Source organism: Oncorhynchus gorbuscha, linkage group LG05, assembly GCF_021184085.1.
Source record: "Oncorhynchus gorbuscha isolate QuinsamMale2020 ecotype Even-year linkage group LG05, OgorEven_v1.0, whole genome shotgun sequence".
Lineage (NCBI taxonomy): Eukaryota > Metazoa > Chordata > Actinopteri > Salmoniformes > Salmonidae > Oncorhynchus > Oncorhynchus gorbuscha.
The window spans coordinates 36,636,751-36,662,650 of record NC_060177.1 but is presented as its reverse complement, the minus strand read 5'-3'; the positions used below and the strand labels follow the sequence as shown (position 1 = coordinate 36,662,650).

Genomic DNA, 25,900 nt, shown 5'->3' with positions numbered 1-25,900 from the left:
ATCTAAAAGAGCAGCTTGTGAAAAAGGGAAAAGATTTCATTGCATATTCCTTGGCTGTGGATGAGAGCACCGACATTTCTGACATTGCCCAGTTGTCAATTTTCATCCGCGGAGTGGACTCCAGCCTAAGCGTGACAGAGGAGTTTTTGGCTTTACGTCCTATGCATGGCACAACTACGGGGCATGATTTGTATGAAGAGGTGTCAAGATGTGTAAATGAGATGGAGCTGCCTTGGGAAAAACTCGTGGGTTTGACAACCGACGGAGCACCTGCGATGTGTGGACACAGGAGCGGACTGGTGGCAAAGATACGGGAAAAGATGCAAGAGGAAAACGCGACAGGTGAGCTGACAGCTTATCATTGTATCATACACCAGGAAGCGTTGTGTGGTAAAGCCTTGAAAATGGAGCATGTAATGAGCATCATCACGCGCACAGTTAACTTTATCAGAGCCAAAGGTTTGAATCACCGCCAGTTCAAGGCATTTCTGACGGAGTTAGAAACGGAGCATGGTGATTTGCCTTATCACACAGAGGTGCGATGGCTAAGCCAGGGAAAGGTGCTTCAAAGATGTTTCGAGCTTCGTGAGGAGATTTGTCTGTTCTTGGACAGCAAAGGGAAAGACACAACACAACTCCGAGACGAAATGTTTCTGTGTGAAATGGCTTTTCTGTGTGACATTACGAGTCATCTGAATGCAATGAACTTGCAGCTGCAGGGTCGGGATCGTGTCATCTCTGATATGTACAGTACAGTGAAGGCATTTAAAACCAAACTGACTCTGTGGGAGACGCAGATGCGGAAAGAAAATTTGAGCCACTTTCCCAGCTGCCAGACCATGAAAGAGAAGCTCTCTACCAGTGCGTTCCCGAGCGCACAGTTGGCTGATAAAATAGGTATGCTTGCCGCTGACTTTCGACGCCGATTTGCTGACTTTGAAGCACAAAAAAGCAGGTTGGAACTGCTCGGTAACCCATTTGCTGTTGACGTGGAAAGCTCACCACCAAACCTCCAAATGGAGTTGATTGACCTCCAATGCAATGATGCACTGAGGGCAAAATATGCGGCAGTGGGTGCTGCGGAGTTCGCCCGTTTCCTCCCCGACACAATGCCCCAGCTGCGCATCCAGGCTGCTCAAACGTTGTCTATGTTTGGCAGCACATACCTGTGTGAACAACAGTTTTCTTTGATGAACTTGAACAAAACATCACACAGAAGTCGACTTACTGCTGAACACCTCCACTCAATTCTGAGGATTTCCTCAGCTCAGAGCCTTACCCCGAACATTGATGAACTTGTGGAAAAGATGGGACACCACCAAGTATCACCCTCAACCTCAAACAAGTGAACATTACTGTGCAATCACATATTTAGAGTTTTTACTCAGTTCAAGTTTAAAAGTTAAAGTTTAATATTTGTTTTCACTGCATGTTACTTCTCCTTAAACAAAGTGTTGTTTTTGATTAATAGATTTTTGCACTTTATTTTATTGTATTTCAATCCAATTATATTTTAAAAATATTTCAGTTGAGTGGATGATAGAAAATTGCTATTGTTTTTTTCTTTGAAATAAATTTAGCCCACTTTTGCTAAAATAGAAAATATAGGCTACTGATGGTGCCTTGAATACCGGTTTCTTTCATTTAATGTTCATGTTATGGGGATTTTTATATAAAGGAAATTTGTCTTTTGTGTCTGTTGAAAATTAAAGATTACTGACAGAGCCATAAGAAAATATTGCTTTATTTATCTGATCATATTGGAATATATTTGTTAGGTTTTCAGTAGGTTCAATTAGGTTCACTAGACTATATGCGTCATTTAAAAAATTTTCAATGAACATTCGAACAGTCCGGCCCTCGGCTTGTAGCTAAATTTTTTATTTGGCCCTCCGTCCATTTGACTTTGACACCCCTGCTGTAATGGCTAATGAAGTGTTGCATTAGCCCGTTACTAGCTAGCAACGGTAGTAATTGTGTCCAAGTCTGTGTGTGTGTGTGTGTGGGGGGGGGGGGACTTCTTTCCTCAGTGGGTCATTAGAGGCCAAACTCATATAAATATAATGACTAGAACTCATACTAGTTCTGTACCCAGAATTCCTTGAAGTGTGATTATGGATGGCCAAAATCTGCTAAGGTTACCTTTCACACGCTGTTGTTGGTGCTGAGTATGGATGACTTTTCGCTTAACCAGTAGTTACATCCGCTGATGTTGTGACACTCAGGAGAAAAAATAAGTTACACCCAATATGCTTACTGGCAATAGATGTTCTACTGTGATGGGATTGTCTCCTGCTGCCTTTCACTGTGAGATTGTACGTACACACACACTCCCATGCATGCTCGCCAGCAAAGGAGGTACTGAAACTTGGGCATAAGCAACATGAGTTTTCTGAAAGCTTTGTATGGCTTCTTCACCATTGTTGAGTAACAATCCTATGTTTACAAATGAGGGGGTCCGTTCCCAATAGTTCTCAGAACAGGCTTTGAAAAGTGGGTTAAAGGGCATATTCATACCTCAGAATGTCTGCTCCCCCTAGCCATGGAAATAAATTAATGTCATCTATTTATGACCAAAGGATATTTTTAAGTAAGGTTTTTGAATTAGGCCTCTTCAGGAATCAATGGGTGTATATCATGAATAAAAAAATAAAAAATAGATGTAGCAAATGCAGATATCCCCTTAAAATATATATTTTTAATAATTTATTGGGAATGTCTCCTATGATTTAAATTCCACCAGTCTTTGAGTACAGTAGCACCCATTTGCTGGACATAGGTTCCTGATAAGCTCTACAGAACATTGGACTTGTATTGAGCAAGGGAGGGAGGTTACTTTAGGTCAGTGGCCCACAGCCCAAAGATCCTCATTCACCCAGTCAACTCAAGCTTTTAAACCAGCTGCAGCTTTCCTGTCCTCTAAAGTGGAAATTGTTAGCCTAGGACACAGTACATTTAAGTAGGCAAAAAGTCTTGAAAAGAACAATCCTTTAGTTTTTCACCAACGGCAGCCCAGGCACTTGTTTTGCCATAACTAAGAAATGGTTCTGGAGAATTGTAGGTCTAATCTCTTACATTCATAGATGGTACTATGGATACAACTGACAGTCCACGATATCAAAAATATAGTTTTAAACTGATTTTGAAGCTTGTTTACAAACAATGGACTAAGTATAGCCAATTTTATTTGGTGTGGTCAATAGTGATGCAGGTAAAATCAATAGTTGCATATCACAATATTATATTGATAATTTGACTCCCAAGAATCGATTTGTAAAAAGCAGGGGTGTAATGTACTTAATTAAAAATACTTTAAAGTACTACTTCAGTAGTTTTTGTTACTTTACTATTTATATTTAACAACTTTTACTTCACTGCATTCCTAAAGAAAATAATGTACTTTTTACGCCATTGATTTTTCCCTGACACCCAAAAGTACTTGTTACATTTTGAATGCTTAGCAGGACAGGAAAATGGCCTAATTCACACACTTATCATGAGAACATCCCTGGTCATCCATACGGCCTCTGATCTGGAGGACTCACTAATCACAAATGCTTGATTTCTATGTAATATCCTAGTGTTGGATTGTGCTGTCTGGTTTGCTTAATATAAGGAATTTGAAATGATTTCTAGTTTTGATGCTTAAGTATATTTTAGCAATTACATTTACTTTTGATGCTTAAGTATATTTAAAACAAAATACTTTTACTCAAGTAGCATTTTACTGGTTGTCTTTTACTGATTTTGAGTGATTTTTCTATTAAGGCATCTTTCTTTTACACAAGTATGACATTTGGGTGGTTTTTCTACCACTGGTGCTAAGTAGCGTTAGCTAATGTTAGTTGGCTGTACCTTCACATTAACACTGGTAGTTTTCATCCTATAGCTTGTTAACCATCTTCCTTTTTAAATAGTAAGCCAACACATTTTCAGCGCTTTTGCTTCCATGACTGATCAAAATACATTTTCTATTGCTCTGTCTTGTTTCTCAGCAGCAGACATATAGTGAGCAATATGTTTGGAACATCAAATTGCAATTAAATCGCAGTATCTAGAATTATGAGAATTGAAATACATATTGCATCGGCACCAAAGTGTCATTATCATATCGTGAGGTCCCTGGCAATTCCTAGCCCTAGTTATCTTGGTAAGACGGTTGTACTAAGCTCATGCGGAGTCTAGCGCAGCGGTGCTTCTTCAAGAATCAATGAATTTTGAACAACTGTGTGATTCTCATGAAACAGCTTTAACGATGGCTTAGCAAATTGAGTTAGAAAACCATGATGCATCTGCAACGGTGAACTATAATTCTGAAGACTAAGATGCCTAGTTTATGGCACTGTCTTTATTATAATGAAAAGAATGTCACCCCAAAGTCTCATTACCAAAATTTGTCTGTATTAAATCTTAAGGTCATTTTTTAAATAAAAATTTACTTTAGAAAAACCTAACTTATTTGAATAAAACACTGTTGTAGTTGGTCCATAAATTGTTTACAATGAATTATAATATTTATTTCATAAACACCTGTGGACACATTTGTCAATTAACATAACACTTTTTGAAGTTGCTGTACAAACTCAGTTTTTCAATACATTTTTATTCACCAATGATGCATCAGCCATTGGAGTAGTCCTTAGTTGAGCACAAATTTATTCACCTATGTTTTCAGAATGAGGATATTTTTCTAAAAAATAACCTTTGACACTTGACCTTCTCATTACCGAAATGACTAAAGTTCAAATTGGGAAAAACTTAGAGAACCACCTTACCGAGATGGCGGCATGACACTTTAGTGATGCTGACTCACAATGGCGGTCTGCCCGCAACAAGGAGTCACTAGAGCGCGATGGGACAAGGACATCCCAGTGGGCCTAACCGGGACGTCGCTGGGACAATTGTGCGCCGCCTCGCGGATCTCCCGGCTGCGACACAGCCCGGGATTGAACCCAGGTCTCTCGCTTCGACCCTACTTTACATCATCTGAGGTTTTTGTGTTGTGCCTGCCATTGGTTTAGACATGCTCTTGAATACAAGGTGGGTGTCATTTCAATTATAGAAACATAATTCATAGAATGGACCTATTCCTTCAGACCACTGCAATTTAGCTGGTGCACATTAAATTTTTTAATGAAATGTAAGTCAAATGGTTGCACTGTGGAGCCCTGAAATGTGTCAACATGCATAGGTTATTCTCATTGAGCGTGGCAATGTACTGTTAACGTTTTATCCACTATCTGTCCATCGCTGTTGTAGTCTGGGAAGATAATGTTCCCAAACTGAAGATTTAAACTAGTTTCTGGCTGTGCCTCACAAAAGCACAGTTTCAAATGCGCCAATTAAAATTAGATTTTTTTCACTGAGTAGCCTGAAATATTTTACTGCTTGGATTTACTTGAGGCATAGTCCTACAATAGCTTATAGGCCCAGTGTATTTTTATTTTGTACATTTTTTAAATGTATTAATTTGGGTTCAGTGCGGACAGACCTGAGGTCCCCATACCGAACGGTTCAGTACAGATGGTGTACTATTACACCATAACTTGTGATTTGGGGCGGCAGGGTAGCCTAGTGGTTAGAGCATTGGCCTAGTAACCGGAAGGTTGCAAGTTCAAATCCCCAAGCTGACATGGTACAAATCTGTCGTTCTGCCCCTGAACAGGCAGTTAACCCACAGTTCCTAGGCCGTCATTGAAAATAAGAATTTGTTCTTAACTGACTTGCCTAGTTAAATAAAGGTAAAATAAAAAAATGTTAATTCACTAGCCTACTTTAGACTTTGAAAAGGCTGCTTTTTTGTATTGTATTTGTGAGAAGTGGCTGGTTAGACACACTCCAAGATGAAAATATTTGAGCAGCACAAGGCCCTATTGGGATTTCAGAACCATGCAAACGACCAATAGTTACCTCGTCTGTGTTCCTGTTTTCACTCTGCCTTTCCTCCATCTCTCTGTTTCTCTGTCTCCCACAGGATATTGGCTAGCAGAATGTCAAGATATGCTTGAGTCATAAAACTTCCACGAGACCGAGGACAGAGGGATTTATTTTTTTGAGTGGAACACAAACAGGCCTGTCCTTAAAGCTGTTCGCCTGTCAATGCCGGGGAAGCAGCCACATTGAGTGAGGTTTCAGTCTCACATGGGCAAGATGGACAGATCATAACAAGACATTAGTTCAAAGGTATGTGGAACACCAGATGCCCAGTTTAACTGACTCTCTGGTCAATCTCTTAAACACGCTGACAAGTTACTGACATGCAATACACTTGTGTTGCTCAAACGAGTTACAGGACTATGCTAAGTAAGTCTGTTCAATTTTGTACATTTTTATTATGCCTACATTTGCCAAAATGGTTGAATTGAGTCAATGAAGATGGGGCAGATGGCATTTTACATCATAGGAATTTAGCAGATGCTCTTATTCAGAGATTTACAGAAGCAATTAGAGTTAAGTGCCTTACTCAAAGGCATATTGACCGATTATTTTTTGGGGGCCTAATCGGCTCGTGGATTCAAACCAGTGAATTTTCGGTTACTTGCACAACGCTCTTAATCTAGGCCATCTGCCGCCCTGCATTTTTCTTAATTGTTCACGTTTGATGTAGGACAAATACTGGCGTTTTGTTGCAGGTACAGCCAACTAGTGCAAAAATAAAATTGTGCCATTGTCAAAATTGTACGATATCTCAAACAATATCCTTATAAGTAACTATCGATCCTCTCTCCCCCATCATTAGTTTTGAGACTATACAGTTTATTTAAACTTATGTTTACAAACATTGGAGTAAAGCAGGCTTATTTTGGGTTCTGATGGGGACAGTTGGACTAAGCTCATGAGGGATTTTAAGTTAATGTTCTTGAAAGAATCAATGGGTATCAATCGTTCCACAAATAGAGTACTATTCGAATCCCATATCCCATGGATATTTTAAAGCCTGTTACAAGTTATTATTATTATTATTATTACAAAGTGCCACTTTTTTAATATAGACCACATGGACATTTCAATAAATCAGCTTTTTTTTATATGAAAAAAGGTTAACTAAAGTGCTAAAATGGTCATATTTTTCCCCCGACTTTTATGAAGATTTCAACCCACTAAACCACAATGTCTCCTAGCTATGGACAATTCCACTGTAATAAAATTGCGCAGAGACACTTGAAATGTATACCAATCAATAACCATTTGATTTCAAACTCTATGCACAGACTACTTTTAAGATTTTACCGAGAACATTTGTCAAAAACACATTTACTCGAAGAACTGTGGAGATGCAAAGTTTGGTAGCAGAATTTCACCCCCCCCCCCCCCAAAGTGACCACTTTTTCCCAGAACTCTTAAATATCGGCTTCAAATTAAGATTCAAAGATGTCTGCAGAAAGAATGGGGTGTCAACTATGTCATGTTGTGTTTTGAAAACATCTCATTTGGTTATTAAACTACAGTAGTGGATTTACACCTGGTAACAGAATTGTGTTAACGGCGTTTCATCATGGGTCCCTGCATAATTATGGAATGAATGTCATTCTCTTCATGGTGATGTATCCTAAATAGGTAGACAAGGGTTGAAATATTTGGGTATTATTCTACACTGGCTATTATTTTAATGAGCTCCACCACCAAACAAGACCAAATTTGGTTGCTTCGGACCGGACTACAGCACAGAGTATATTCAAGTAAAGTATACTACACTACATTATAGTGTACTCAACAGGGGTGTGTTAATGCAGAATTTTGCATTTTTTTTAGACTTTTTGTTTTTGCCACACATCTTGAAGCATTTTGTAAACGCAGATCTAAAATGCTGTAGATTGTCAGCACACATTTTGTACGTCAGTTGCACTTCTCCAATTGGATGAGAATTCACACGCGGGCATTTTATCAGCAGACCATACTCTGACTAATGTGTAACTACTTTTCTCAGTGTAACCTACTTTTCTCTGGTAATATGCAAGATTAACTTCAAGTGAAAATTAGGAAATGTAGCTGGCTACATTCTTTTTATGATAAACATTATAAATATGATGGCGATGCATCGTTTTTGCCAAAAACACCTTTTTCCATTTTAAGCTCATTTTAAATGTGGCTGCTATAAATAGAATTGCACTTTGGTTGCCATCCTGATGAAAAGGAAGCTATTTTCTGCCGAATGTGTTGCGCTAATGTATTTTCTTTGAAGGAAAACTATATTCTAACACCCCTGATCACTCTATTGAAGCAGGAAATACACTGTCTTTCAATATAAAACAAATGTGAATTAAAAAAAATAATAATAATTCAAGGTCTGTTTTGAAAAAAATGCAGATTTCTGATCTGCTCAACTCCAGTGTGCTCTACTGTGTACTAAACTACTCCATTCTATTGTACAAGCTTCTATTGAAGCTAGCTAGCTTACAAAGAATAACAACAAAAAGTATCTAGTTAACAGAAGAAAGGAAGACAAAATAAGGACAAAAGAAGGACAGAAGAAAAAGGAAAAGAAAGAGGACAACATAGTGAAACAGTACTTCTATTGCAACTTGTATTTCGTCGTCCTAACGTAGTCTACACTGCTATCTGCCCAGCAGCTAGCCAGCTAGCATACGTCCACCGTCTACCGAATTGCAGCACTGTAGAAACTATTACACTCAACTGAACGACTTGATTAGTGTAGTGTTAGCTAGTTACATAGTTGTCTTTGCTGTCTTCGTATCCAAGATAATTGTGTAGTTTAGAGCGTGTAGTCTTAGAGTGATTATCTTAATTTACTGAGGTTAGCTAGCCAGCTATTTGTCGTCCTTAACGTAGGAGACACTGCTAGCTAGCCAACAGCTAGCCAACGTCTACTGAATAGAACTTCCGCACTCAACAACCCGGTCGCATTCCGCTTCGCTCCACAGGTAGTATCACATTTTTCATTTCATTTCATTACAGCACAACGGTTTGATTTGTTTGATCGTAGCTAGCTACATAGCTAGCTACATAGCCGTCTGTGTATCAAAGATAATTGTTGTCGTTCTTTTAACGCAACGTAACGTAATCAACACTGCTAGCTAGCCAGCTAGCCCCCGAATAGCAGCACTGTAGAAACTATTACACTCAACGGAACAACTTGATTAGTGTAGTGTCAACAACGCAGCCACTGCCAGCTAGCCTACAAAGTCAACAACGCAGCCACTGCCAGCTAGCCTACTTCAGCAGTACTGTATCATTTTAATCATTTTAGTCAATAAGATTCTTGCTACGTAAGCTTAACTTTCTGAACATTTGAGACGTGTAGTCCACTTGTCATTCCAATCTCCTTGCATTAGCGTAGCCTCTTCTGTAGCCTGTCAACTATGTGTCTGTCTATCCCTGTTCTCTCCTCTCTGCACAGACCATACAAACGCTCCACACCGCGTGGCCGCTGCCACCCTAATCTGGTGGTCCCAGCGCGCACGACCCACGTGGAGTTCCAGGTCTCCGGTAGCCTCTGGAACTGCCGATCTGCAGCCAACAAGGCAGAGTTCATCTCAGCCTATGCCTCCCTCCAGTCCCTCGACTTCTTGGCACTGACAGAAACATGGATCACCACAGATAACACTGCTACTCCTACTGCTCTCTCTTCGTCCGCCCACGTGTTCTCGCACACCCCGAGAGCTTCTGGTCAGCGGGGTGGTGGCATCGGGATCCTTATCTCTCCCAAGTGGTCATTCTCTCTTTCTCCCCTTACCCATCTGTCTATCGCCTCCTTTGAATTTCATGCTGTCACAGTTACCAGCCCTTTCAAGCTTAACATCCTTATCATTTATCGCCCTCCAGGTCCCCTCGGAGAGTTCATCAATGAGCTTGATGCCTTGATAAGCTCCTTTCCTGAGGACGGCTCACCTCTCACAGTTCTGGGCGACTTTAACCTCCCCACGTCTACCTTTGACTCATTCCTCTCTGCCTCCTTCTTTCCACTCCTCTCCTCTTTTGACCTCACCCTCTCACCTTCCCCCTACTCACAAGGCAGGCAATACGCTCGACCTCATCTTTACTAGATGCTGTTTTTCCACTAACCTCATTGCAACTCCCCTCCAAGTCTCCGACCACTACCTTGTATCCTTTTCCCTCTCGCTCTCATCCAACACTTCCCACACTGCCCCTACTCGGATGGTATCGCGCCGTCCCAACCTTCGCTCTCTCTCCCCCGCTACTCTCTCCTCTTCCATCCTATCATCTCTTCCCTCTGCTCAAACCTTCTCCAACCTATCTCCTGATTCTGCCTCCTCAACCCTCCTCTCCTCCCTTTCTGCATCCTTTGACTCTCTATGTCCCCTATCTTCCAGGCCGGCTCGGTCCTCCCCTCCCGCTCCGTGGCTTGACGACTCATTGCGAGCTCACAGAACAGGGCTCCGGGCAGCCGAGCGGAAATGGAGGAAAACTCGCCTCCCTGCGGACCTGGCATCCTTTCACTCCCTCCTCTCTACATTTTCCTCCTCTGTCTCTGCTGCTAAAGCCACTTTCTACCACTCTAAATTCCAAGCATCTGCCTCTAACCCTAGGAAGCTCTTTGCCACCTTCTCCTCCCTCCTGAATCCTCCTCCCCCCCCCCTCCTCCCTCTCTGCAGATGACTTCGTCAACCATTTTGAAAAGAAGGTCGACGACATCCGATCCTCGTTTGCTAAGTCAAACGACACCGCTGGTTCTGCTCACACTGCCCTACCCTGTGCTCTGACCTCTTTCTCCCCTCTCTCTCCAGATGAAATCTCGCGTCTTGTGTCGGCCGGCCGCCCAACAACCTGCCCGCTTGACCCTATCCCCTCCTCTCTTCTCCAGACCATTTCCGGAGACCTTCTCCCTTACCTCACCTCGCTCATCAACTTATCTCTGACCGCTGGCTACGTCCCTTCCGTCTTCAAGAGAGCGAGAGTTCCACCCCTTCTGAAAAAACCTACAATCGATCCCTCCGATGTCAACAACTACAGACCAGTATCCCTTCTTTCTTTTCTCTCCAAAACTCTTGAACGTGCCGTCCTTGGTCAGCTCTCCCGCTATCTCTCTCAGAATGACCTTCTTGATCCAAATCAGTCAGGTTTCAAGACTAGTCATTCAACTGAGACTGCTCTTCTCTGTATCACGGAGGCGCTCCGCACCGCTAAAGCTAACTCTCTCTCCTCTGCTCTCATCCTTCTAGACCTATCGGCTGCCTTCGATACTGTGAACCATCAGATCCTCCTCTCCACCCTCTCCGAGTTGGGCATCTCCGGCGTGGCCCACGCTTGGATTGCGTCCTACCTGACAGGTCGCTCCTACCAGGTGGCGTGGCGAGAATCTGTCTCCTCACCATGCGCTCTCACCACTGGTGTCCCCCAGGGCTCTGTTCTAGGCCCTCTCCTATTCTCGCTATACACCAAGTCACTTGGCTCTGTCATAACCTCACATGGTCTCTCCTATCATTGCTATGCAGACGACACACAATTAATCTTCTCCTTTCCCCCTTCTGATGACCAGGTGGCGAATCGCATCTCTGCATGTCTGGCAGACATATCAGTGTGGATGACGGATCACCACCTCAAGCTGAACTTCGGCAAGACGGAGCTGCTCTTCCTCCCGGGGAAGGACTGCCCGTTCCATGATCTCGCCATCACGGTTGACAACTCCATTGTGTCCTCCTCCCAGAGCGCTATAAGAACCTTGGCGTGATCCTGGACAACACCCTGTCGTTCTCAACTAACATCAAGGCGGTGGCCCGTTCCTGTAGGTTCATGCTCTACAACATCCGCAGAGTACGACCCTGCCTCACACAGGAAGCGGCGCAGGTCCTAATCCAGGCACTTGTCATCTCCCGTCTGGATTACTGCAACTCGCTGTTGGCTGGGCTCCCTGCCTGTGCCATTAAACCCCTACAACTCATCCAGAACGCCGCAGCCCGTCTAGTGTTCAACCTTCCCAAGTTCTCTCACGTCACCCCGCTCCTCCGCTCTCTCCACTGGCTTCCAGTTGAAGCTCGCATCCGCTACAAGACCATGGTGCTTGCCTACGGAGCTGTGAGGGGAACGGCACCTCAGTACCTCCAGGCTCTGATCAGGCCCTACACCCAAATAAGGGCACTGCGTTCATCCACCTCTGGCCTGCTCGCCTCCCTACCACTGAGGAAGTACAGTTCCCGCTCAGCCCAGTCAAAACTGTTCGCTGCTCTGGCTCCCCAATGGTGGAACAAACTCCCTCACGACGCCAGGACAGCGGAGTCAATCACCACCTTCCGGAGACACCTGAAACCCCACCTCTTTAAGGAATACCTAGGATAGGCTAAAGTAATCCTTCTCACCCCCTCCCCCCTTAAAATATGTAGATGCACTATTGTAAAGTGGCTGTTCCACTGGATGTCATAAGGTGAATGCACCAATTTGTAAGTCGCTCTGGATAAGAGCGTCTGCTAAATGACTTAAATGTAATGTAAATGTACAAGGACTGTTCTGATCTATACTCTATAATACAGTAAAGTACTATACTCTTACTGTGCTGTCTAAACTTTTGAAACCTAGACGTCTATGATTGGTTCAGATTTGGACCGGACCAAATCTGAACCAATTGTAGACATCTAGGTTTGGACCAATTTTAGGACCAAAAAACATTTGTGGACGTTGAAATTAAGGCCAGGTGACAGACCGACAATTTCAACTACAATACATTCAGAAAGTATTCATACACCTTGACTTTTTCCAAATGTTGTTACAGCCTGAATTTAAAATGTATTAAATTGAGATTTTTGTCACTGGCTTACACACAACACTCCAGAATGTCAAAGTGGAATTATTGTTTTTAGACATTTTTACAGATGAATGAAGAGCTAAAATGTCTTCAGTCAGGTGTTCAAGTCGCATGGACTCTCTCTGTGTGCAATAAGTGTTTAAAATTATTTTTGAATGACTACCTCATACATGAAATTATCTGTAAGATCCTTCAGTAGATCAGTGAATTTCTAACAGATTCAACCACAAAGACCAGAGGTTTCTTAATGCTTTGCGAAGAAGAGCACCTATTGGTAGATGGGTAAAAATGTAAAAAGCAGACATTGAATATTCCTTTGGGCATGGTGAAGTTAATCATTCCACTTTGGATGGTATATCAATATACCCTGTCACTACAAAAATACTTCCTAACTCCATTGCCAGAGAGGAAGTAAACACGGATTTCACCGTGAGTCCATGGTGACTTTAAAACAGTGTAGAGTTTAAAGGCTTTGAGAGTAGAAATCTGATCGTCAGCTTTGTACTTACACCACAATACTAACCTAAACGACAGAGTGACAACAAGGAAGCCTATACCGAATGAAGGGTGAAAACCGCAGCCCTGGTCCCAGCAATCTTGCCACCTCGTCAACTTCGAATAGGCTATTTTTGCACAAGAAATAGGTTAAAATACTAGAGATTCTTAAGTGGCCAATTTTTATATATTAGGCTAGCTGTCTTTTTGGGCTATATCAGCCACTAGTGTAGAGGTAGTTGGGTTGAAATATAGGAGAGTGGACACGTACTTGACTAGAGCTACGTTTTGCATAACTGTTAGGAGCATTTTGTGTAAGTGGTGGTGGCAGGTAGCCGAGTGGTTAGTTGGGCCAGTAACTGAAAGGCTGCTGGTTCGAATCCCTGAGCCTACAAGATGAAAACCTGTCTGTGCCTTTGAGCCCTTGATAAGAGCATCTGCTAAATGACAAATGTGAGCCGGATGATTTTCAAGCAGTTTAAAGTGTATTTCCAGTCGATGTTGGAGTCTAAACTGTAGCCTGTTATATTTAGGAAGTTAAAGGCGACTGCGCCGTGCTTCCCCGCCCCATATAATAACCTAGTCTACAGGCTATTTAATTGAGATCACACGTATAGGCGCACTTGATATTTCACGTTTTCTACGTGATCACATCTTTGTGGCGTTAAAGTACAGTCTATTGGCTCTCGTATTATATTATTGTATTAACCCCAGATTTGATTTGGTAATGACAAGCTGCTGTGCAGATGATGTCCACACTGGCTGGGACTGATATCACATGTTTGTCATGGTAAGAGCCCCATGTTGTTTTAGTCGTGATCTGACTGGGTACTTGTCCTTAACTCCCATTCATCAGCTGGGTTCTCAGTCGACCCCCGCTTGTCATTGCACTGACATTGTAGGGCACCCCACATAGTACACTACAGAATGAAAAATAATGTAGTGACAATTTTAGATATTTATTCTTTGAGAAAAATTATATTTGAACTGGCTTAGTCATGAAAATATTAAATGTTTTAAAGAAATTAATTAGCTTAGTATTACTTTTTTACCCTGTCATAATCCAAACTCATCTGTTTCAGGGATGTGAAGTATTATATTGTTTGTTTTTCAACCTCCTAGAACCAACCGTGTAACAGGAAGACGTTGCTATTTGTATACGTTGTCATAGAACCTCGCGTTACCAGCCGATCGGCAGTAAAACATCTACTTTTAATAGCTTTAGGTTGTTAAATTATAATTGTATTCTTTTACTACTACAGATAGGCCTATATCATTGACATTTAGGACTGTTTTCAGGTGTAATTGTTGCATGTAGTTAGAGCACATTTAGGCCTAAATGTGAACGTCTCACAATCTTGTGACTTTTTTAGAAAGGTGATGTGGTCATATATGATTTCAAAAGTAAAGTGACTGTAAAGTGGTCTTTTTTTTCTTTTCCCTTTTATTTTACTAGGCAAGTCGGTTAAGAACAAATTCTTATTTTCAATGATAGTGGGTTAACTGCCAGTTCAGGAGCAGAACGACAGATTTGTACCTTGTCAGCTCGGGGATTCGAACTTGCAACCTTTCGGTTACTAGTCCAACGCTCTAACCACTAGGCTACCCTGCCGTCTAACATCTCAATGTGTAGGGTTTCCGCCCACTCTGCCTATAGTGGGTGAAATGTTTTCTTTATGGTATAAAATACATTTTACCAAGGCAAATATGATTATTCTTGTTCTGAATTGTTCAGTGGGGTCTTTATCTAAAACATAATTTAACATTATGTCTAATACATCCAATAATAAGCACCGGGCTCTGTTGACATAGCTTTTGAGGATTTGACATTTTTGCGGTTGTCTTCAAAGTTGTTTCCGCAGGTTGCAAAAAGCTAAATTAGCATGACACAAGCAGAATTAAATGTAAAAGGATTTGAAAACGAAAAGCTTGGTATACGCTCAGTGCTCGGTTGACATTTCAGAGATGCGCTTGCTTTTGTATGAAATCTTTTTTTTTTTAATTACAGGAATTTTGAATTCGTATGAAAAGCGTATATTAAAATCTGAAAAATATTACATGACGAGTCTGAAAATCGATATCCATATAAACCTCTATTGTTATGTCCTGCGGATCCGAGAAGGAAGATGATGAGTTCAACAGGCAAGTGAGCCTGTCAGGTTGCCTTAGTTATTGCACGGAATCTAGCCTTGTTGAGGGGGGAGGGGCTCCTTTTTATTTAGTCACCCTTATTCTGTCCTTATTCTGCCCATCCTACAAGGGTAAACACGCCAATACATTATGATAGGGACATGCGGTTTGGACCATTGGTTTTCTTACAGGATTATCTACACCAGCAATTCTCAACTGGAGGTTTTGAATGGGTCGTGGGTAAAAAAATAATACTTCAGTCTGAACTTAAACCAGGTATGTAGAATGATAAAGTATGGACTCGGGTCACTCTTGGATAAGATAAATGACACATTTAAATGTTTTAATAATTTAATCTTTGAACAATTGTTCTTCAATCACATTATTTTCAATATAGTGCTATTAGCAGTGCTATTTTTGGAAGATTGTGGTCTTAAACCAGTGAGCTCATCAAGAATATGGACAAATTGTATCATTCACAATGAGAGGTGGAAAGGATGTTCCCTTGTCATATAATTGCTACATTTACTATCAATATAGCATTAAAAAAAAGTTTTCCACAAATGTATTTTGGCACAAAAAAAAGTGTTGTGAATATTGGGTCACAACTGAGACAACCTGGTTCAATTTGGGTCCTGAGGCAAAACCCCAGTTGAGAACCACTGATCTACACAATTAACATGGTTATTTTACCCATTGGTCAAAAAATTCATTTTTGATTGGACACCCTGCAATGTGTGTTTCTGTATCGCAGGTGAAGTGTTCGACGGGGCCCCAGAGCTGCAACTGGACTGCCTCTGCAGTGGTGACAACCACAGCATTGCAGAAATGAAGCATGAGGGCAACCTCCTCCCACTGGAACCACCCCACCATGCAGGGTTTTCCAGTCCCCCCCAGAAAGGGCCTTCCTCACTAGCTGAGAAGAGCAGCCCGCTGCTCATGGAGCCCAGCAACATCAAGGCTGACCCCGCCGGCGACATGCCTGCCAACACAGGTGCGCATGTTTTTGTATTTATTTAACCTTTATTTATCCACAAAGTCCCATTGAGGTCAAGATACATATTTTGAGGGAGACCTGGCACCTGTGTGTCCGGTGATGTCCTCAAACCAGTCGGACTGGTCCAAGCGTCAGGCTAATCCGTTTGTTTTCGGACAGATTTCCACCGTTCTAATGTCCATTGCTTGTGTTTCTTGGCCCAAGTGAGTCTCTTCTTCTTACTGGTGTCCTTTTGTAGTGGTTTCTTTGCAGCAATTTGACCATGAAGGCCTGATTCACGCAGTCTCCTCTGAACAGTTGATGTTGAGATGTCTGTTACTTTAACTCTGAAGCATTTATTTGGACTGCAATTTCTGAGGCTAGTAACTCCAATGAATTATCCTCTGCAGCAGAGGTAATTCTGCGTCTTCCTTTCCTCATGAGAGCCAGTTTCATCATAGTGCTTGATGGTTTTTGCAACTGTACTTGAAGAAACTTTCAAAGTTCTTGAATTTTTTTGTAGTGACTGACCTTAATGTCTTAATTATCTGAGAGTGTCAACATAATGGCAACTGAGATCCTTTATAGCGAAGATCCACCCCCTAGTCGACATGACAAACCACAGGTCTTAGGAAAACTACACAAAGGAAGATTTTACTTTAGAGAGGAGTATCCCATAGCCAGACAGCATTAGCTATAAATTATTGTTCAGTTTGGTCTCCTAAGCGAAGTTCTTATCTAGTTCTTGGTACCACTTAGGGCCAAAACATTACCTCATCCAATGGCATATATCAATTGTCAATTATAGATACTCCCATCTCAAGTATACCCCCTCCTGGACAAGATCAGAAAAGACAGTGAGCCTCCTAGGCCATATACTAAATCAAGATAAGGCAACCTCAGAGGGGACATGTAATAGTTAGACACATTCCCATATGATGACAAACCTGACCTCTCCCCTCTCTGGGGCCCAAGTAACTTTTACCACATAAGCATACTTATGAAAATTGATAAAACATCTATTTATCAATGTTACCTAAAGGATTCTGATTCTGCCACAATAAGACCTGTGGGTAAATTGTATGTAATTTGGTTTTGGAGTAATGAAGTTTATGCACAACTTTGTATTGTATCATCTGATATCTGGCATTGATGGAACGAGTGAATTTTAGACAGTTTCTCCCCATAGATCATCTGAAATCTCAATATTTAACTCTTTCAGTTTTTAAATTTTTTTTTTGCCCCAAGTCTCCTTGAGATGACTAGTAAAGGCCTGTGTGTAGTTGGAGAAAAAGGAGACAAAATGAGATTAGGTGTTTTGAATTGGGAGGGCGCTGTAGCAAATCATAAAATAAATGTTTTACAGGGAGGGTGTCAGCATTTTTACTTTCCACTTTTCTATCGTGTCTTTCTTGTAAGTAACGGAAAAAAGGTGAATGGGGGTGTGAATGTATTCTTTAATTGGACGCATTATGCTAATTGCTTATCTATGTAGAAGTCTTCAATTGTGGCAGTCCCTTCTCACTCCATTCAAGAAATACCTTTATCAGACCGAGATGGAACAAAATAATTGTTTAAAAGCACATTGGGGTGTATACAGAGGCATCAGGCACCTTGAAAACATGCATAATCTGGTTTAACCTTCTTTAAGAATTTCTCAAAGAAAAGTTCTCAGTTTGTTTGGGCACTCTGCTTTGGAGGAATTTGTGACAGACTTGAGTTGCATATTTAGCCACAGGGGGGAACAGTGTCCAACTTATCAGGGAATCCCAGTTGCTGGTATGTTAATGCCCTGGCATTTGCAGCCCAGTAATAATACTTAAAGATGGGTAGGCCTAAGCCGCAACGTTCCTTGGGCGTTTGCAAGTGGGCCTTTATGAATACGGTGGTTTTTGTAACCCCAGACAAATGACAAGGTTTTTGAGTCCAAAGAATTAAAAAGAAAAAATGGAAGATTCTGGAAAGATTAAGGAACCTGGGAAGAGAAACACCATCATGGAAAGAAGCAATATACTCCTGCTCTGTTTTTTGTTGTAGCTTTGCAACCAGCTCACTGTAGTTAAGATGAGCTTTGGATTTCTAGGTATTTTTAGTGCCAGGTAAGTTAAGTCATCATGCACCACTGTTTAAATTGGTATCCTCTCTAGCTCACTTGTTGTAAAATTATCTGAGATGCACATGAGATCCCTTTTCCCTCAATTTATTGAATAGCCAGATCGTTTGCCAAATGAATTTATTATAAGTCTAGTGGGTTAGGGACAGAGGCTACTGGGTCCAAGATGTATAAAAGTCGCCTCAAGTCCTCAACTGGCAGCTTCATTAAATATTACCTTTAAAACACCAGTCTCAAGGTCAACAGTGAAGAGGCGACTCCGGGATGCTGGCCTTCTAGGCAAAGTTGCAAAGAAACGTCATATCTGGCTGGCCGTGACCGGGAGGTCCATAGGGCGACGCACAATTGGCGCAGCATCGTCCGGATTAGGGAGGGTTTGGCCGGCAGGGATATCCTTGTCTCATCGTGCACTAGCGCCTCCTGTGGTGGGCCGGGTGTAGTGCACGCTGACCAAGTCACCAGGTGTACGGTGTTTCCTCCAACACATTGGTGCGGCTGGCTTCCGGGTTAGATGTGTGTTGTGTCAAGAAGCAGTGCGGCTTGGTTGGGTTGTGTTTCGGGGGGTGCATGGCTCTCGGCCTTCGCTTTTCCCGAGTCCGTGCGGGAGAGGCGAAGAGACAAGACAGTAATTACTAACAATTGGATACCACAAAGTTGGGGAGAAAAAAAGGGTTAAATAAAACAGAGGAGATCTGAAGGAGCGCTTCTACTCCATGCGCACTAGCGCCCCCTCAGTACTTCGATTTTTCTATATTTCCACAGAGGGTCAGCCAGTGAAGAGGAAGAAGGGTCCAGCTCCCAAGATGCTGGGGAACGAGGTGTGCAGCGTGTGCGGGGACAAGGCCTCGGGCTTCCACTACAACGTGCTGAGCTGCGAGGGCTGCAAGGGCTTCTTCCGCCGCAGCGTCATCAAGAGTGCCCAGTACTCGTGCAAGAACAACGGCCGCTGTGAGATGGACATGTACATGCGCCGCAAGTGCCAGCAGTGCCGGCTGCGCAAGTGCCGCGAGGCGGGCATGCTGGAGCAATGTGAGTTGTCTGTTTGAGCTACAGTTCCCTGTGGCAGCCATGTTTAGAAATATTTTTTATATACACCTTTATCTTTAAAAAGACCTGTTTTTTTTTTTTTACCTTATATGTAGGGGTTGTGCTAAAAAAAATGTAGAAGATGCACTAATATTAAATGTAGAGATACTGATTGGAGATGGCTTGGCAAGAGCTCTATAAAAAGCTGTAGTACGTCATTGAAATTGACCTCCCAAACTATGGTAGTATATCTTTTTGCTACTTGTCATAACTGTTCTGATTTTGTGCGTTCCCAGGCGTTCTCTCAGAGGAGCAGATCCGAGGGAAGAAAATGAAGAAGAACGAGGAAGAGACTGCACGCACGTCTGCCGTGGTGACCCCCACCCCGGTGCCGGAGGTGGTCCCGCTGGAGCCCGAGCAGCTGGAGATGATCGAGAAGCTGGTGGCCATGCAGAAGCAGTGCAACAAGCGCTCGTTCATCGACCGGCCCAAAGTCACGGTGATTGTCTCTGAGTGTCCCAATTCTTTTGATGCCACAGGGCAAATTACTAATATATGGCATGCTAGATATCTTAAACAGTTTTTCTTGATTGACAGTTGCACTAATGTAGGGATTGGTTTGAAATCTTCATCTTGATATGGAGGTGGAATGCAACATTTCTGCATTCCACAACACCTCCGCTTGTTCAAAGACATGTTAGCCAAGAATACTGCACAAAATATTGTTGCTGTTGAATTTTGGGCAAATGAACTGTCATCTAGCCAATTTCTGGTATTTCTGCATGGCTGAGCACATGGTGAAATCTCTGCATTGTATTACATTTTTATTGAATAATTCATTAATCTATTGAAGTCTTTGTCTCCATCTGATTTCCAGCCGTGGCCCCAGAGTCAGGACCCCCAGAACAGGGAGGTACGGCAGCAGCGCTTTGCCCACTTCACCGAGCTGGCCATCATGTCGGTCCAGGAGATAGTGGACTTTGCCAAGCAGTTGCCTGGCTTCCTAGAGCTCACCAGAGAGGACCAGATTGCCCTGCTGAAGACCTCAACCATTGAGGTGAGTCATGGTTTTTCTAGTGTATTACTCTATCTCCTCACCATTTAACTTCTTTCCTCTCATATTCTCAGACAGATTTGTTAAAGTGGTAAATACAGTAATAACAAATGCCGACTTGATATTGTCTTTTGCCTATTTTAAACACTTTCACCTATTTAAAAAAACAACACTTCTAGTCAAGACCACTGAGCGGGGGGAGAATCATGTCTGGCTCTATATCATTATGTTGGTTTTCAGGATCACATGTCTCTATGTCAAGTAGATGATCTACTTTGCAGGATGTCTCTCACTTGATTCCCAGTCACTGATGTGCCTTGTTTTTCTGCAGATCATGCTGCTGGAAACATCGCGGAGATATAACCCTGCCATTGAGAGCATCACGTTCCTGAAGGACTTCAGTTATAACAAGGAGGATTTTGCCAAAGCAGGTACAGCATCATCTTTCCTTTTTGTCTGAGATGTTCATGATCCTCATTCAAACGGCAATCAGTCAAAAACAAGCTGCTCGCCTTCAACCTCCTCCTGTTCTGTACCCCATACTCCAGGGTCTCCCACAATTTTTTCCTCATGACTCCCTTTTTAACATTAAAAAATGTCATTTGTTGTTTTTGAAGCTCATTTCCTGCAATTCCATGTAGTTTTTAACAAGATTCATGACATCATTTAGGTAGGCTATTTGAACTCTGAAGCATTTATTTGGAATGCAATGTCTGAGGCTGGTAACTCCAATGAACTTATCCTCTACAGCAGAGGTAACTGGGTCTTCCTTTCCTGTGGAGGTCCTCATGAGAGCCAGTTTCATCATGGTGCTTGATGGTTTTTGCGACTGTGCTTGAAGAAACTTTAAAAGTTCTTGAAATGTTCTGCATTGACTGACCTTCATGTCTTAAAGTAATGATGGACTGTCGTTTCTCTTTGCCTATTGGAGCTGTTCTTGCCATAATATGGACTTTACCAAATATGGTATCTTCTGTATACCACCCCTACCTTGTCACAACACTGCTGATTGGTGCAAATGCATTAAGGAAAGAAATTCCTCAAATTACTGCAACTTAACAAGGCGCACCTGTTAATTGAAATGCATTCCAGGTGACTACCTCATGAAGCTGGTTGAGAGAATGCCAAAAGTGTGCAAAGCTGTCATCAAGGCAAAGGGTGGCTACATTGACGATTTAATTTTTTCCGCATACTACATGAGTTCATGTATGTGTTATTTCATAGTTTTGATGTCTACACTATTATTCTACAATGTAGAAAATACTGAAAAACCCTGGAATAAGTAGGTGTCAACTTTTTACTGGTACTTTGTGTGTTTTATGCATGCATGCATACATACAGTACACAGGCTGGAGGTGTATTTACATAAAAATCACACACACACACACACACACACACACACACACACACACACACACACACACACACACACACACACACACACACACACACACACACACACCCCTGAAGTCAAGGAAGGTCCCGCACCCACTCAAGGGAACTTTGGTGCAACCCCTGCCATACTCTGTGGAGACATTGACCTCTTACCCTTAACCCATATTTATTTCCCTCTCTCGCTCTCATCCCCCTCAGGGCTGCAGTTGGAGTTTATCAACCCCATCTTTGAGTTCTCCAAGGGCATGAATGACCTGCATCTGGACGAGGCGGAGTACGCTCTGCTCATCGCCATCAACATCTTCTCTGCAGGTCAGAGGTCAAGTGGTATGCTAGTGTGGAACAGAGCTCATATGCAAGGTACCTTTATTACGAAGGTCTGGACATCGACGTAATAATTTTGGGATGATACCAATATGAAATATTTCCTTTGCAATATCGATTTTTAAGCTATTATCGGCCTATACCAATATGGTCACTGATATATATTGTGCATCCCTAGTAATCATATGTGGAAGCTTCCAAAAACATTTGTGAACAGTGCCGTTTTCAAATATTCTACAGGGTTTGCAGTGAAAATATGAAGTTAAGTAAAGGTGGCTGTAGATATTTTGAAAAACATTTCAGTAAATGGAATGACACGGTACCTTCAGAAAGTATTCCTACCCCTTGACCTATTTAAAATTGTTACAGCTTGAATTCAAAATGGACTGAATAGATTATTTTTCTCACCCATCTACACATAATACTCACATAATGACAGTGAAAAGAAGTTTAGAAATTGTTGCAAATATATTAAATACAGATATCTAATTTACATAAATATTCACACCCCTGTTAGTATCACCTTCAGCAGCGATTACAGAGTCTTTCTGGTTAAGTCTGAGCTTTGCACACCAGTGCAATGTGCAAATATTTGCACAATCTTTAAAAAATTCTTAAAGCGCTGTCAAGTTGGTTGTTGATTATTGCTAGACAGCCATTTTCAAGGTTTGCCATAGATTTTTAAGTCTAAGTCAAATCTGTAACTAGGCCCCTCAGGAATATTCAGTGTTATCTTGGTAAGCAACTCCAGTGTATATTTGGCCTTGTGTGTTTATTGTCCCGCTGAAAGGTGAATTTGTCTCCCACTGTCTGTTGGAAAAAATAGGTTTTCCTCTTGGATTTTTACCTGTGCTTAACTCAAAATTATTATTTTTTTGCCCACAAAATTCCTAGTTCTTGCTGATGACAAGCATACAGTTGAAGTCGGAGGTTTACATACACCGTAGCCAAATACATTCAATCCTAGTAAAAATTCCATGTCTTAGGTCACCATGTGAAATGTCAGAATAATAGTAGTGATTTCAGCTTTTATGTCATTGGGTCAGAAGTTTACATACACTCAATTAGTATTTGGTAGCATTGCCTTTAAATTGTTCAACTTGGGTCAAATGTTTTGAAGCCTTCCACAAGCTTCCCACAATAAGTTGGGTGAATTTTGGCCCATTCCTCCTAACAGAGCTGGTGTAACTTGGTCAGGTTTGTAGGCCTCCTTGCTGGCACACGCTTTTTCAGTTCTGCCCACAAATGTTCTATAGGATTGAGGTCAGGGCTTTGTGATGGCCACTCCTCCAATATACATTGACTTTGTTGTCCTTAAGCCATTTTGTCAGAACTTTGGAAGTATGCTTGGTCATTGTCCATTTGGAAGACCCATTAACTACCTAACTGATGTCTTGAGATGTTGCTTCAATATATCCACATAATTGTCTTTCCTCATGATGCCATTTTGTGAAGTGCACCAGTCCCTCCTGAAACAAAGCACCCCACAACATGATATGGCCACCCCTGTGCTTCACGGTTGGGATGGTGTTCTTCGACTTGCAAGCCTCCCCCTTTTTCCTCCAAATATAATGATGGTCATTATGGCCAAACAGTTCGATCTTTGTCCCCATGTGCAGTTGCGAACTGTAGTGTGGCTTTTTTTTTATGGTGGTTTTGGAGCAGTGGCTTATTCCTTGCTGAGCGGCCTTTCAGGTTATGTCGATATAGGACTCGTTTTACTGTGGATATAGATACTTTTGTACCGGTTTCCTCCAGCATCTTCACAAGGTCCTTTGCTTCTGTTCTGGGATTGATTTGCACTTTTCGCAACAAAGAGACAGAATGCGTCTCCTTCCTGAGCGGTATGACGGCTGCGTGGTCCCATGGTGTTTAAATTTGTGCACTATTGTTTGTACAGATGAACGTGGTACCTTCAGGCCTTTTGGAAATTGCTCCGAAGGATGAACCAGACTTGTGGAGGTCTACGATTTATAAAAAAAAAAAAAAAATGTTTAGGTCTTGGCTGATTGCTTTTGATTTTCCAATGATGTCAAGCAAAGAGACACTGAGTTTGGATGTATTTCACGGCCCACCTTCACAAGTACACGTCCAATTGACTCAATGATGTCAATTAGCCTGTCAGAAGCTTCTAAAGCCATGACCTCATTTTCTGGAATGTTCCAAGCTGTTTAAAGGCACAGTCAACTTAGTGTATGTAAACTTCTGACCCGCTGGAATTGTGATACAGTGAATAAGTGAAATAATCTGTATGTAAACAAATTACTTGCACAAAGTAGATGTCCTAACCGACTTGCCAAACTATACAGTTGAAGTTTACATACACTTAGGTTGGAGTCATTCAAACTCATTTTTCAACCACTTCGCAAATTTCTTGTTAACAAACTATAGTTTTGGCAAGTCGGTTAGGACATTTACTTTGTGCATGACACAAGTAAATTTTCCAACAATTGTTTACAGACAGATTATTTTACTTATAATTTCACAATGTTGTTGATCTCCCTACCATAGCCACTAAACTCTAACGGTTTTAAAGACCCCATTGGCCTCATGGTGAAATCCCTGAGCGGTGTTCTTCCTCTCTGGAAACTGAGTTGGGAAGTATCTTTGTAGTTACAGGGTGTATTGATATACCATCCAAAGTTGAATGAATAATAACTTCAATGTCTGCTTTTGACATTTTTACCCATCTACCAATAGGTGCCCTTCTTTGCGAGGCATTAGAAAACCTCTGGTCTTTGTGGTTGAATCTGTTTTTAAATTCACTGCTCGACTGAAGGAACTTACAATTACAATCTGCATGTGTGGGGTACAGAGACGAGGTAGTCATTAAAAAAATCACGTTAAACTTGTGACTTGTTAAGCAATTTTCTTATTTTGGCTTGCCATAAAATGGGTTGAATACTTACTTTCAATTAATCTTTAAGATTTTTAAAAACATTCCACTTTGACATTATGGGGTATTATGTGTTGGCCAGTGACACACAATCTAAATTGAATCCGTTTTGAATTCAGGCTGTAGCACACACTAAAATGTGGAAAAGGTCAAAGGGTGTGAATAACTTCTGAAGGCACTGCATGTGTTTGTTGAGGAGTTCACTATGAATGTGTTTTTATTTTCCACCTAGGTGAACTTTCCGTGCCATTCACTCACTTATTTTCACTCGCCTCGCTGGTCCCTTCTGTTTAGAATTCTTCCGAATTTATGCAAAGAGTTATGGGATTTCAAAATATGAATGTCTTGACCTGGGTACTACAGAGACCTTGCCCATATGTAGGAAGTAACATTCAATAGATGTCTATGCATTGTATTGGGTACAAAACGTGAAGCTGTATTCGTATGTTCCCCAGACCGGCCCAATGTGCAGGACCATGAACTGGTGGAGCGACTACAGCAGCCGTATGTGAACGCACTTCGTTCTTACATCATGATAAAGAGACCAAACGTGAGTGCCCTACTTTTATATATGATTTAACTTGCACAAGCCACCATGTGTAGGTTTTGAGGATGTTTAAGTTTTCACATACACACTTGAGTCTGCGTAGAGAGTTGAATTCAATTTTGAAATTCCAGTCAGTACAGAAAATGTATTGAAATTCAGGTCATGAGTGAGGAAAATCCAAATTGAAAGTAAACAGGAAAATGTTGGGTTATTTTTTTTATTTTTA

General features: G+C 41.7%; 1 protein-coding gene across 6 annotated transcripts in view; it reads left to right on the top strand.

Annotated features, from left to right (window-relative positions):
- The window catches only part of LOC124035905 (oxysterols receptor LXR-alpha-like), a 36,743-nt gene that overhangs the window by 7,218 nt on the left and 3,625 nt on the right, over nt 1-25,900 (top strand). For 2 of the 6 annotated variants that reach the window (XM_046349785.1, XM_046349784.1), the window contains exons 2-9: nt 5,975-6,183; nt 16,098-16,337; nt 19,195-19,461; nt 19,755-19,963; nt 20,336-20,515; nt 20,844-20,943; nt 22,106-22,267; nt 25,583-25,677. In XM_046349785.1, coding sequence (XP_046205741.1) covers nt 16,172-16,337; nt 19,195-19,461; nt 19,755-19,963; nt 20,336-20,515; nt 20,844-20,943; nt 22,106-22,267; nt 25,583-25,677 — 1,179 coding nt within the window. In that variant the 5' untranslated portion in view covers nt 5,975-6,183; nt 16,098-16,171. The remainder of the gene's footprint in view (nt 1-5,974; nt 6,184-16,097; nt 16,338-19,194; nt 19,462-19,754; nt 19,964-20,335; nt 20,516-20,843; nt 20,944-22,105; nt 22,268-25,582; nt 25,678-25,900) is intronic. The other 4 variants (XM_046349787.1, XM_046349788.1, XM_046349786.1 and 1 more) reach the window with 4 other exon arrangements.